This window comes from Mus musculus, chromosome 9 (genome assembly GCF_000001635.26).
Source record: "Mus musculus strain C57BL/6J chromosome 9, GRCm38.p6 C57BL/6J".
NCBI classification, from domain to species: Eukaryota; Metazoa; Chordata; class Mammalia; order Rodentia; family Muridae; genus Mus; species Mus musculus.
The window spans coordinates 48,387,979-48,402,679 of record NC_000075.6 but is presented as its reverse complement, the minus strand read 5'-3'; the positions used below and the strand labels follow the sequence as shown (position 1 = coordinate 48,402,679).

At 42.2% G+C, this 14,701-nt stretch overlaps 1 protein-coding gene across 24 annotated transcripts in view; it reads right to left on the bottom strand.

Annotated features, from left to right (window-relative positions):
- Nucleotides 1-2,654: 2,654 nt before the first annotated feature.
- Nxpe4 (neurexophilin and PC-esterase domain family, member 4) overlaps nt 2,655-14,701 on the bottom strand; it is a 238,022-nt gene continuing 225,975 nt past the window's right edge. For 17 of the 24 annotated variants that reach the window (XM_017313380.2, XM_030244373.1, XM_017313377.2 and 14 more), the window contains 7 exons: nt 13,666-13,808; nt 13,185-13,287; nt 12,328-12,430; nt 9,239-9,972; nt 8,480-8,541; nt 5,987-6,193; nt 2,747-4,145 (listed from right to left, as the gene is read on the bottom strand). In XM_017313380.2, coding sequence (XP_017168869.1) covers nt 3,610-4,145; nt 5,987-6,193; nt 8,480-8,541; nt 9,239-9,972; nt 12,328-12,420 — 1,632 coding nt within the window. In that variant the 5' untranslated portion in view covers nt 12,421-12,430; nt 13,185-13,287; nt 13,666-13,808 and the 3' untranslated portion in view covers nt 2,747-3,609. Of the gene's footprint in view, nt 4,146-5,986; nt 6,194-8,479; nt 8,542-9,238; nt 9,973-12,327; nt 12,431-13,184; nt 13,288-13,665; nt 13,809-14,701 lie in introns of all 24 variants that reach the window. The other 7 variants (XM_011242528.2, XM_030244376.1, XM_030244377.1 and 4 more) reach the window with 3 other exon arrangements.

Here is a 14,701-nt window from a genome sequence, read left to right as displayed (position 1 = left end):
TATCAGGGAGGCTTCCTTCCCTGGTGTCTCTTCACCGTTTCTCTGATGGTTGCCTTTTTTCCACACCCTCCCCCACTTTGAAATCTTCTTTAAGACACTAACTCATTTGTTAACACCACACAACACTCTATCACACTATTTTATAATGTACTTTAACAGTACTCTTTTTTTTTTTTATCAACTCATACATAGATACATGTGTTTTGGTTGTATTCTCTGTTCTTCCCCTAACTTTTCCCTGATCCACCCCTCCATTCCTAGCTTCATGCCTTTCTTTCTATTTAAATAAACTCACTGAGTACAACTTGTACTGGTCGGATACTCGAGGGTGTTAGATCATCCAGAACTAGAGTTATAGGCAGTTGTGAGAGACCTGATGTGGGGGTTGGAAGCTGAACTAGGTCTTCTGCAAGAACAGTTAGTACTGTTAACTGCTGAGCTATCTCTCCAGACCTCACAAGATCTCTAAAGATTAGAACAATATGTGGAACATGTTAGGGTCTTAATAAGTTTTATTGACACCACCCTCTTCCCAGGGAACACTTGGACTGTGAACAGTGATTCCCTGGCAGATATACAAAGAATGCATTATATCCTGCCCTTAATCCTTAATATAGGAAGCCCAGACTTAAGGGTTTCTTTTGCACTTGTTTTCTCTCAGGTACAGTGAGAGTAAGTCAGGGTCCTACAGTTTGTGAGGTTCAGCAAATAGGTGCAGAGTTAAGGAATTGATGCAAATTCTGAATACTGAAGGACTTGATGCAAATTCCATTATCTAAATGTTCAAATGAATACTTAATATGTAGGTAGTGGTAAGCAATGCTGTTGATTGTAAGTAATCAAAATGGTTTTCAAAGTGTATCAAGGCTCAGAACTACTTCTTCAAACCAAGGCTCACCCAGAAGAGCAGCATCCACACAGGTAAAAGTGCCTGATACTTTGGTTGAAGAGGCACAGCGGAACCTGTTCTCAGCCTACCAGCACCAACTCCTGTCCCCTGAATCTCAAAATAGTGTCCCAAGGACCAACCACAGCTACATAGAACAAAGTTTTGTGATTGCAAATCTTAGACCAACTCTTTCATTTGGAAAGCCAAGGCCTAAGGAGGTGAACTGACTTATCCAAAGTCTTAAAAGTGTGGCTTGTAACAGGGCCAAAGTCTCTGAACTCAAGCCCAGTGTGTTTCATTCGGTCACTCCTGTTCCCGGATAGTGAGACTATAGATTCAACTGGAATCTCATGGAGAGGGTTCCTATGGGAGAGTAGAGTCAGGACTTTTGAGATGTTGGAGCCTTGTTTAGTATTCTGCTTGCTTAGTATAACCCTTGATTGCAAACAAGGGTTTAATTGATTTTGCAAACAAAGCGATTTAATTTAAATTTTTATGTGTATTGGGGTTTTGCCTGCATTTACATCTGTGTATCATGTGTGTTTCTGGTGCCTGTGGAAGCCAGAAGAGAGTATCAGGTCCCCTGTGTAATAGAAACTTTTATTCTCCTAAGGTAATTGTCTCAGAGGCTTACTGCCTCCATCTGCTAACCTAGGCCTGATCCTGGAAGCTTCTAGCCTTCGTACAATATTATCTAGGCCTAGAATACTTTCATCCTATAGACTTGCTGCTGAATAAGCTCACCCATTCCTAGCTCTTTCTGAATTCTTGCTGTCTGGTCAACTCAGTTGTTCTGGTTCAAACTTCTTTCCACACTAACTGATTCTCTCTCAGCCTCTCCTGAACTGCTCTGCTTGGCTTCACGTTAGCTTCGGCAATATGCTCTAATCTTCTGGCTTCATCTCATTCTCTGTCTTGTTCTGTTTTTACCTGTTTCTAGCTTGTCCTCTCTCTGTAACTTGTCTCTGCACAACTGTCCCAGTATAACTGTCTTCTTCTCTCTCTGCCTCTGCACTGCTCTTTTAAGTAGCTACCATTTCCTCTTTCTTCCTTTGAGGTTGAATATATTCTATTTTGTCAAATCTTTCTCTGATTCATCACTTTGTCTGCCACTCAACTAGACATCACTTTCAAACATGGCTGCTTCCTTCTACAAACTGACGTTACCTTCCTTTTTGGGGATTAAAGTTGTGTATTAAGGGTATGGCTGTATTCCAGTCAAAGGGATTAAAGGTGTATAATAAGGTCTGAGTAACACCACACTAGAAACAGGGTTTTTCCCCCCAGTAACTAACACACTCTTTCGATCCACAGTGTGATCAAATATCTTGCAACACCCCTGGAAATTGAACCACTATGTGTGTGTGTATGTGTGCTGGAAAAAAATCCTGGGTCCTCTGGGAGAGCAACAAGTAACCCCTGAGCCATCTCTTTAACCACCTTTCTTCGTTTTAAAAGGTATAGTTTAGGGTCAGTGAGCTTGATAACCTGAGTTCAATTATTGGGGTCAACATGGTGGAAGGAGAGAACTGAGTCCTAAATATTGTTTTATGACCCCCACATGTACACTGTGGCATATATCTCCTCTCCAAATCAATAAAGATAATATAGAACTACAAAAGATATAGACAGGCATGGAGGTGCACGCCTTTAATCCCAGCACTTGGGAGCCAGAGGCAGGCTAGCCTGCTTCTACACAGTGAGTTCCAGGACAGTCAGGGCTACACTGAGAAACCCTGTCTTGTAAAACAAACAACAAACACAAAAAGGAAATATAAAGAATATAATTTATAATATACTTATGAAAAGCAAACTATAAATTTGTATTTAATATATGAAAGTAAAATCACTAAAATATTTTGCATTATTAATTCTTATTTTAATATGTTTTTCATTTAGAAATTTTATTTTTATTTGTTATAAAATTAGTGTACAAAATATCAGGTTTCAAGATGGTGTTTTGGACATATTTTGTTTTTGTTTATCCAAAATCTTATATCCAAAAAAGCTGGAAAACCTAGAAGAAAGATAAATTTCTAAATGCATTTGGCCTATCAAAGTTAAACCTAGAAAATAGAAACAATTTAAACAGAACTGTAATAAGCAAAGAGATTGAAGCAGTTATTAAAAGTCTCTCTCCAAAACAGCCCAGACCTGGACAGATTAAGTGCTGAATACCATGAAACTTTTAAAGAAAATCTAATCAAAACACGTCTCAAAACCTTCCACAAATTACAACCAGGAGAAATACAACCCAAGTCATTTTTTTTTTGAAGTCTGTAATGGCCTGATGTCAAACTCTGAGATATGACCAAGAAAGTACAGATCAATTTTCTTGATTAACATGGATGAAAAAATTATCAACAAAATATTTACAAATTGAATCAAATACCTTTTAAGAATTTTATCAAAATTACTTCATTGTTCTGAACTCACAGCAACAAGGAGAAGGTCTTAGGCACAGGAATCCTAACTTCCAATCGGCAAAGAGCAATGTGGCTCTAATAAAAAAATGTGGACCTTCCATTGACTCTTTTGGGCTTCAATTTTGAGCAGAAGGGCAGTGTATGAATGCCTTGTTAAGATGAAGTAGGTGGACCATATGGACCATAATACAGATTATGTCCTTGGAGTAACTGGGGCATCCTGGCACTTGGCACAGCTGCAGGAGTCACTGTATCTTTTAAGTTCAAAGAGTGACTTTCAAAGTTATGTGTTTGCTAGCAAATGTAGTTTAAGAATATATTAATTTGACTTCTAACTACATCCTCTGGTGGGTGGACATTGTTTATGCCATATGCAACTGTCATGTCCCAGGCATCAATGACACCCACATTGAGATCCTGGAAAATATCCTTTAAGGCAAGATACTGCGTGTAACCATGGAAGTCACTAAACCTCTCCACGTCGCTGTTTAACTCCCTGGTGTTTTCTGTTTTGAGGACCACCACAGTGTCCGGGCTTCTCAGGAGAAGACGCTGAAGAGCTTTGTGAACATTGAGGGCCCTTCGGATAAAAAGATCAATGGGAAAGGGTCTGAAATGCTGGCCCAGAGAAATGACGATGACTGTGTTTTTCTCTCCTCCAGTTCTGTCAATTATCCGTGCAATGTTCTCTATTTCTTTGACAGAGTAGACCAATGACCCGATAAGAGGGTAACCATGTTTTTGCCACTGGATGCTGATTTTCTCATCCAAGTCCACGGCAAGTTGGTGTTGCAGTTTCCCACTCTCATGCAGGTCCACGGACCTCAGTGCTGACAGCAAACAGGCAACCCCAAAACAAAAGGAGAATATAGTTACAAAGATCAATTAGCCACAAACACAGGAGTAAAGTGCTGGTGTTTCGAGTCTATAAACTTACCATATCTGACTAAGGAGTGGTTTTGAAAATTACTCTAATGATTGAAAGTGCTTCATGATGAGGTACTTTGCCCTTCTTCAGTCATTCAGACTGGATTATATGGGAATGACTTTGGCATTTAATTCTGCTTCCCTGGAAGATGATGTGAACAGTTGTATACATGCTGTGTTGTGTAGAACTTGCTAACTCTGCCCTAACCTTATCTGAGGATAGATAGGAAAGGGTATTGATGTGTGCAAAATGAATCTAAGCAAACCTCTGTAATGACTCTAGGAATCTAAGTCTGTATTCTATGTTCTTCTAATGGGAACTATGAATGGAATAGCACCAAGTATCTCATTTACAAGAGGGACAGTAATACAATCCCTCATTTGTGATGTCTTTACAAAGCATTTGTTTAGATTGATGCAGCCATTTGCTTCAATGATATTCATGTGTGTGTGTGTGTGTGTGTGTGTGTGTGTGTGTGTCTGTGTGTGTCTGTGATATGGTAGAAAGTAAAGACAAGATGTCAAATTACCCAAGATTATAGTTTGTGATTGAACAAGCTTGTAAAATCCCCCCTTCAGTTCTTGAGGAAAATAATCTAATTCAGACACCTCTGAAAATAACAAAATAAGTGCAGTGTGAACAGGACAAGACAAAGTCCTACTGTGTTTCACTGTGCCAACCAGATCCCCCATCGGAACAGCAAACTCTTCTCCCACTACAGCTTCTGAGAAAATATGCAGTGTGCGGTCACAGTGCTGTGTACTGTGCTGTGTACTGCCATAGCAGGGAAGGGCTGGGCTGGAAATCTTCAGCCAATGACCGAGGCTACAAAAGAGACATGCCGGAGACTCGCTGGGGGCAAGTGGTACAACTACTGACTTCATTGCTTCCCACTAACTTCAGTTCGCTTTTCCAAAGCACACCCTGGCTACAGAATTTAATGTTGCATGAAATATACGAGAGGTGTCTTCCCACTACAGCAGCTGTGCTGAGCAGGAGGACCACTCAGACCTCAGAATTCTCCATTTGCCTAAGGAAAAGAAACTATGGTATCAAACTATGCGATGGTAAAGGTAGTCACTAGAGTCTCAATTTTGTTGCTGAGAGAACGTCACGAGGAGCTGACTGTCATGGTCTAACATGTCCTCTCTGCTGGCAATACTTTTGTAACTTAGAGCCCAAGCCCTACCAAGTTCACCTTTCCCTTGAGAGGATCAGTTTATTAAATATTGGAGACCACAAGATGGGCCTTATATCAAGGCCAGTATGGAGACATAGGCTCAACCTTGCATTCAGTGACAAGAGCCAGGGCCCAGAGATGTATTCAGGCCAGAAGTGATGATTTAATATGTGGTTTAACTCAGGTGGGACGTGACATTCTGGGAAACCTCGCCTTCGTGAACAGAGCACTGAAACTAGGGTTCTTACAGCAAGAGTCTAGCTCCAACTCTACACTATTGTGATCAGAGTTCCAATGGCTGTTGCTTTCTGACACTTCCTATGTGTTAGTGTGCCTGACAGTGTCTTAAATACTCTCCAGCCATTACTTTATTTCATTCTAAACTAACACTAGGGGTAATGAACATTGTTCTAGGGAATGATAGTAACATTTTGTGAATAATGCTCGTGGTTTGTGCTTAAAGACTATGGTAAAGAAGAGGCACCTCCTGTATTTTTTTTTTCTCCCTTGAAATAGAAACATAGTTTCTGAAAGAGCCTTGAATAGCTTATACTGAGACATACTGTTGACTTTGCTTTTGAAGTATTCCATCCACTGGCGGATTGTGGAATCACCCATTAGATAGATAAATTTTCCCCTCAGGCAGTCTTTCATTTTGATTGGAGCCAGACTGCAGGAGGCAGGAGTCCATGCGTTTTTCCAGACGTGCCCACTAGGGATTGCAGATACCATCCCGAGCTTGCATTTCTCCTTCACTGGAGCTGTGTCTGCTAAGGAATCAGAAAGACAGGTCTTCTAAAACACCAGGTCTGTTCGTCTGTGTTTATAAAGTGCCTTCCATCTTTTTCAAAGAGCCCGTTGGATAGGCGTGTATATGGGGGTGACAATAAAAAGTTTATTAAAGAATTTTTAGAATGGAGTATTTATTCTCAGTAAAACTTTCCTCTGATGTGTGTCTTCTAATTGATACCTGTTAGTGTTAATTATGAAACTGTGACATTCTGACAGGGTTAAAAAACGACATAGTCTCATAGCCGACCCAGACTATGTACTCTGAGAGAACAGATTTGAGAGGATGGTTTTCAAATGACATACAATCTAAAGCCAAGACATAAGTCAGGTATAAAATGATAAGTCTTTAAAGCTAGGACATTTGACATTGTTCTATCCTAATGACAAATATGATAGACTAGCTGTTAGGTCTATCTTGTACCTTATAAATTACAAAATGATAATAGTTGTGCTCAAACTATATTTTGAAAGAAAAGGGTTTCTTTTGGTTTTATTTCATTTTTTATTTAAATAGAAAGGATGATATGTGTCAAGATTTTCCCTGTCCATTCACACTAAAATATCAGGACAGTAAGAGGCCTGTGATTGGACAGGGAAAGAGAGGTGGAGCTAAGAGTTACAGAGGCAGAGAGCATCTCAAGAGAGAGGAAGAGGCCAAGATAAAAACAGACAAACAGGAAAAAACAACAACAACAACAACCATGAACCATCATGGCTTTAATTAGCCACAGGTAGTTATGATATTAAAAGATAAAATAATTAAGATATTTGTTTAATCTAGCTGGGCAGCTTTTATTGTTATCAATTGGTTCTGAAATTATTGTATTGACATCTTGTGAATTGAGAATTTATTGATACATAAATCTGTTTGGTTAATTATAAACTTCTAGAGTTTTGTTTTTGCTAGGTTGACGGGCGTTGTGACAGCCGACCTTGGGGTGGATGTCACTGTTGGGGCTCGATAGAAAGTTGCGGGTGGCAGGAGAGCAAGAGTTGGTGGTTTTCTTTTTTAATAGTTCCCAAAACATGAAACGACATGGGTTTTTTCCCTCTCAGAATACAAAAGGCCTTACAAAGTAAAATTTAAGTGTTTGATGGCCTTGTCATGAGACTGACTTCATCAATTCTTGTATAGGTGGAGAACGAACGCATAATGACTATCCCACTACTATTTTATCCCACTTTGTGTCAGAGATTGTCACGTGATCTCAGTGTCTGAAATGTCATCATTAAAGTATGAACTCTGAGATAAAGGCAGGATGAACTTGGCTTAGAAATTGTCCCTGTGTATCGATAGTAGCTGTGTTCTGGAGAGTAGCCTGGCGGTCCAAGGAGGACCATAACTTCAATCATAGTCACTGAGTAATACAAAGAATGGGGGCCTAGGATGGTGAGGGGGCAGAACTGGGGTTGCAATTATTCACCACTCCAAAAGGCTAAATTAGTATCTTAACGCCTTCTCTCTCTCTTTCCCTCTGTAAGTCTGTCTCTCTGTGTCTTTGAGACAGGGTCTAATGTAGCCTAGGCTTGCCTTCAACTTGCTATGCAGCTGAGGATGGTCTTGAATACTTCATCTTCCTGCCTCTATTTGCAGGGTCTGACAATCATAGTTGTGTGTTTATGTGGGGCTGGGGAGGGGGGGGTCCAGCCTTGAGCTTTTTGCATGCTGGGTAAGTACTACATATCACTTCTGCAATCAGAAACACACTTTCCTTCAATGGAAAGGTTTTCAGTGGAACACTGTCTTAGCAATTAGCAAGCTTTTCATGGTGAACCTAGAGAGACAAAGATACTGCTGCCCGAAGTCACTTTAGGTGGGGTTTGTGAGCTGCTCATAATAAAAACACAATGCAAGAACAAGTAGTGAATACACACGTGGAAGTTCTTCTTTGTTAAAAAAAAAAGTCTTCAAAAACTGAGAGAAGCATGGTGTAAGTTGGTATTAGGGATGGCAGTCGATGTCACATTGGAGACATCATAAGTGATATCCCAAGGAAGGATGTAAAGAGGGTAGGGGAAGATGAGGAACTATGTAAAGACTTAGATGGACAGGTGACCTTCAGCCTGATGAGCAGATTGCTGACAGGTGTGGCTGCTAAAGCACCTAACCAAAGTTCTAGTGATCACACTCATTTGCTCATTCATGGACTTTGTGCCTTGGCCCGCCTTACAAGAACTGAGACAGTGACCAAGTCCAACAGAAAGGGAAGGACCTTTAAATAGGTTCAGTGTAACTCATCCCCCACCAGCACAGGACCACTTACTGTTGCATTTGGAGACACTAATCGCATTGGATTTTTCCATAATCTCCACAGCTATATTTGACCTTAAAGAGACAAGCACAGAAATTAATATACAGTGGCTTCAACTCAGACAACACTCCAGATCCCAGATTGGCTAGTCCTTCTGTGAGTTCTCAGTGATAATACAACTTTCCCATCTAGAATTTCAGGCCACTTAGTAAGTTTCTTTTATTCATTTCTTGGTCCATAGTAGGCAGGGACCCAGAGTTTGTGTGCAAGGCAGTGCATGGAGACACAGAATGTATTAGAACACACACACACACACACACACACACACACACACACACACACACACACACACACATACTTCTCATTCTTTTCGTTTTTACTTAACACATGTTTTGGGGGTCATCAATAAGGATTACCTATCCTAAAGGTCTGAGGACTCAGGCTGGAGAGATGGCTCAGTGGTTAAGAGCACTGACTGCTCTTGCAGAGGTCCTGAGTTCAATTCCCAGCAACCACATGGTGGCTCACAACCATCTGTAATGGGATCTGATACCTTCTTCTGGTGTGTCTGAATATAAATAACATAAATAAATAAATCTTAAAAATAAAAGTCAGAGGGCTCTTGGAGAATGGATACTGTGAATGAGTTCCTTGCTCCCTTCTCATAAAGGAGCTCTTCCCATAGAGCCCTAAGTTAATGTGCTTAGAATACATTCCCTGCAGACGAAATTACCACTTCCACCTCGGAAATGTGAAATGGTACTTATTTACCTTTCAAAGAGGCTCCTTTCTTGTTGGCTAAGATAGGAAACATCCTTGTTCTTTGACTGCATGTAGGTGAGAGCTGCACAGGGCACATTTGGAGGCTTCACACAGTAGAAAGCTTCTTGGTCCTGGGCATCCAGATACTGGCACAGCTCAACACTTGAATTTAGAACCAGGGCACATTCAGTGTGGACCTGAGAAGCACCACTGACAAACTGGCCTGAGAAGATGATTCTGTCGTAGCCCTGTTTCCTTGATCTCCAGAGAGCTGACACCCCTTCACTGGGGTGCATGAGCAGGATAGACAGGGAGACCGTGCCCTCCCAGAACAGAGTGAAGCTGACGAGGTAAGTGCCATTGTTGAAGTCTGTCACCTTTCCAGAAGCTCCTGCCTTCAGGGCTGGGGAGAACATCCTGGCCCTCATGAAGTCCCCACCATACCCCTTCCTGTTTCCTAGGTGGTCTCTAGCCTCTACCAGGATGTCCAGCTGGTCCCCCACACAGTGTGTATCCCGAGGGTTGAGGATGGTGGCTGTACTGTGTGTGGCGCTTGTGGTGTAGTTGAGGTGGGTGAAGGGTCTGGGAGGGATCTGTTTGTCTAGTTTCTCCAGGACCTCCCTGATTCTCAGTTCTGTCTCTTTTGGTGAAACTGGTAGGTTCAGAGGCACTGCAGGGCATGAGGGTCCCATGACCAAGTTCCAGCGATTGAAGGACACAGGCAACTTGAACATGGTCCGTAGCTAATGGGCAAGAAGTAGAATAGAGAACAAAGAAAAAAAGTTTCTATTTAATGTAACAAGTTTTGGTAGGTTAACAAACTTTTGTTTTCTATATACCAATGAGAGGTACAGAAATCTTATATGCCTGATACTTTGTGGTCATAAAATTTCACACACAGGCAGCTTTGTTTAAAAACTGTCAGTATTACTCTGCTTTCCAATGACTTATTTTGGAAAGCCCATTCAACCCCAAATAGCTAGAATCGTCTTCAAAATGGTGGTGATGTGAGGCTGCAACAATTTCCTTGCAGTCAAGAGTTCTTGCTGCTCCTAAACAGAACCCGAGTTCAATTTCCCATGGCTAACAACCACTTGTAACTCCAGCTCCAGGTGATCTGACACAATCTCTATTAATTTGTGTCTCTATTAGCCCTGCACTCACATAGCTGTGAATCTGTTTTGCCAACTCACTGTCAGGTGCCTTAAATGGTTGTTTCGAGGACTGTGGAATAACACGGTGTGCTGAATAATTTTATGTCAACTTGACACAAGCTATAGTTATCAGAGAGGTGGGAGCCTCAGTTCCATAAGAGCAGGCTGTACATAAGCCTGTGGGGCATTTTCTTAATTAGTGATTGATGTGGGAAGGCTCAGTCCATGGTGGGTGGAGTCATCCCTGGGCTGATGGTTCTGAGTTCTATAAGAAAGAAAGCTAAGCAAGCCATGTAGAGCAAGCCAGTAAGTAACATCCCTCCATGGCGTCTGCATCAGCTCCTGCCTCCAGGTTCCTGCCCTGTTTGAGTTCCCATCCTGATTCCCGTCAGTGATGAACTATGATGTGGAAGTGTGAGCCCAATAAACCCTTTCTTTGCCAACTTGCTTTTGGCCATGGCGTTTTTCGCCACAGCAATAGACACCCTAACTAGGACATATGGGGGGCATTAGAAAAGCATTGGGCACATGGCAGATACTTATTTGGACTGTCTCTATTGTTTGAAAAGATATTTAAAAATATTCAAGCATGTCAAACGAAGCAATGATAATGGATCATTGTCATCAGTCACTAATTAGAATCTTTGGTAAAGCCAAAATATTTTGCATGAGTCCAATTCTTGTGAGACAATAATGATAATCTATAACCAAAAATATTTGTAATAAGGCAATTCCCTAAGAGCAGTGAGATCTGAAGCTGGACAGCTCCAAGTGTGATCTCAGCTTGAGCTGTAGTGTCTGTCAGAGACGGGCTAACCTGTGCTACGGGGTGAAACCACGTATCAAAACACAAAACAAAATCCTGCAGACAAACACATAAAAGCAACTAGCCACCAGCAACAAAACCTCAACTCCAAAGCTGAGAAGCAACCAATGGAAGAGGGAAATCAAACAGCAGCAACAAAGCCAACAGCTCCACACTGAAACATAAGCCTTATAAAAAAAACAGCTGTGAGGTCAGAAACTGCACACAGTCGGAAACAGCACACAAATATTTGAATAGATATTTAGACAGCCTGGTACTGGAGGGGGGAAAACACTTGCCACTCACAATTATCCACAGTGTTTAAAAGGCAGGCCTGTTTCAGTACCTAGAAATGAACACATTCCTTCTTCAGACGCTTCCATAAAGCACGTGCAAGCACAGGATGTGGATGACGTGAGACAGTAACACATTCACATGCAAGCAGCCAAGGTCTGTGCAAGCACACACACACACACACACACACACACACACACACACACACACACACACAGACACACATACACAGACTCAGACACACAGACATACACAGACACACAGAGACACGCACACACACAGACACACACACATACACACACACACACACACAGACACACAGACACAGACACACAGACATACACAGACACACACAGACACGCACACACACAGACACACACACACACACACACACACACACGCAGACACACATACACAGACTCAGACACACACACACACACACACACACAGACACACATACACAGACTCAGACACACAGACACACACAGACACACACAGACACACACAGACACACACACACACAGACACACACACACACGCAGACACACATACACAGACTCAGACACACACACACACAGACACACAGACACACAGACACACAGACACACAGACACACACACACACACACACACACACACACACACACACACACACGACTGTCTTATAAAGCTTTCCACCCCTCACGATTTCCTATCTGTGAGAAGTATCCTCTGCCTCGCATCCCACCTTACACACGAAGGTTTGTAAATCCCTTTCCTCAGACATTGCTGTGTTAAACACTGTGAACTACATCAGTTTCTAGGCACACAATTTCAAGCAAAACAGGAAATGAGATCAACTCTTACCTTCACAGGGTTTCTGAAAACTGTAAAAGAGACCCAGAAGATGACTATAAAAAGCAGCATCCACAGTGACTTACGACTGGCCAGCGTTTTCATGGTTCAAATCCTACAAGACAATTACAGAAGCTTATCACAAAATGAAACAGGAAGCTTTTCATGCAAAAGAGTCACAGCCCCTGGGTACTTTGCTCCTTAATTATTCCCAAGGTGACATCTTGGTCCTCTGGGCTTCCCCTCCCACAACCTCCAGCTTCAGTCACTCCCTTAGCCATCAGCTTAGAGCCTACCACCAGCCAAGACACCAAGAGCAGGAAGTAGGCAGGACACTTTATGGACTCTTAATTCTTTACAAACACTGACTCTAAGAACCACGTGAACTTCTAGTAGAAGCTAGTCCACCAGCCTTCATATGATCCCTTCCCCATATTGCTAGTTTTTCTGGCACCTCTCAGCCTTAAAAAGAAATACATTAAAACTCATATGTATTGCGTTATTTTTAAATTTTTTGAAACTTTAGGCAGTCCCCCCCTCCCCGTGCCTATCCTTCCCCCTGTGCCTACACACCCCCCTGCCCCCCAGTTTATATGGACATTTGTCTTTGATCTGAAACTCTGAGTTTGTTTCTTTAGGTTTGATAACCCGGGGAGGGATACTGGTCAGCATATAGATAGTGGATGTCAGCCCAGGATTGTAAGAAAAACGTATCATTTTGCTTGAATACCACTCTTACAAAACTTTCTACTTCTCAAAACTTTCTTCTTAGAAGCACCCCTCTGTCCTGGATCCCAGTTTAGACACCAAAGGATTCAGCACCCAGGAACGAATATTGCCCCGCCTCTCAACCTCAGTGATTTTCATACCTTTAATCTAAAGGCTCGTTTTGGTCTCATTTCAAGAAACTGGATGAGCTTGGTGGAGAGCCTGCTTCTGTGGCCAGGGCAGTGCTGCCAGTGTACAGCTTTCCTGCACCAAAACATAACACAGGTACAAGCTGCAGGGCAGAGGGAACGAGCTACTTTCCAGTGGGATTCATGCCCTTCACCCTAAGCAGGAATTTGGTTGACAAACTGCAGTGACCAAGTCAGGCAGGGTCTGAAATGAAGGACAGAATACTCTGCACAGCACATGGAGTGGTCACAATGGACTGAAACATCAGGGGGTTTGAGTCCGACAAGCAGACAGTAAATAATTCCATGGAAGGTTGAACCCCTATCTGAGCATTGCTGTGAAGATCCATGAAAATGCACGTTATCCCGTAAACAGTACATGCTGGGCAAAAATGGGGATTGAAGGGGAACCCTCTCAAATATAATGGAGAGCAAACAGTAACAGTGACCATACCTCAGACCAAGCGGAGGACGGAGTCACATGTTCCAAAGCAATTGGATTTGTGTTCTTGTTCTGATAGAGTCCCAGGAAGAGCAGGTAGGTGCTTCAGACACATGCATAGGGCCCATAGGAAACAGCAGTTGGTCTTGTGGGGCCTGTTAATAATAAAATAAATAATAAAACAATAGCTCTGCCACATTCCTTCGACCTTTGTAGCTCATAGCTACTTGATTTATTGTTCCTTGGCCTAGCAAAAACATCTTGCTGTTAAACTCTGTCCCAGAGCCTCGTGGACTTTAGAGATTCCCCTAGCCTCCTAGCCTCTTGTCCCAGCCTATCAGCTTAAAGGTCAGACAGTGATGCTTGGTCTAGATTGCCTAAGAGTTGTAAATGTGGCAAATGCACCGCTTCCTTGTTTTCCCTATGTAAAAACTGGTTTCCGAGGACTGCCTTGGGTGGCAGCTTTTGGATCCCAAGTCCTGATACCAGACTGAGGTTGGTGTCTGAGTGCTTTGTGTGGCTATTTCCTGGACCCTAACAGGGCCCCTTTCAGAAATCTTGCTTACATGGCCCTTTCTAAGAGCTTATGTGCATTGGAGCAGGTCACCAAGCTTCCCATCTTCTTGCTGTTTTTTTTTTTTTTTTTAAGAGTCAGGCTAGCCTCAGACTCCAGTTCTTGTCACTTTACCCGCCTAATCCTAACAACAACAAAACAAAACAACATAAACCCCAACAAGCTAGATTCTTTCAGAAAGAAAATGAAGACTTTTCAGCATGTTAGTCATGTTCTAACAAATGGTGGCTCACGCCTTTAATCCCAGCACTTGGGAGGCAGAGGCAGGCGGATTTCTGAGTTCAAGGCCAGCCTGGTCTACAAAAGTGAGTTCCAGGACAGCCAGGGCTATACAGAGAAACCCTGTCTCGAAAAACAAAAACAAATCAAAAATGTTCTAGCAAATGAATGGTAACAATACCTCGCTTCCATAGGATGACTTTTGACTTTATGTAGCTAGGTCTGGATCCCTCAACTGGGCTCTAAAGGAGTCAA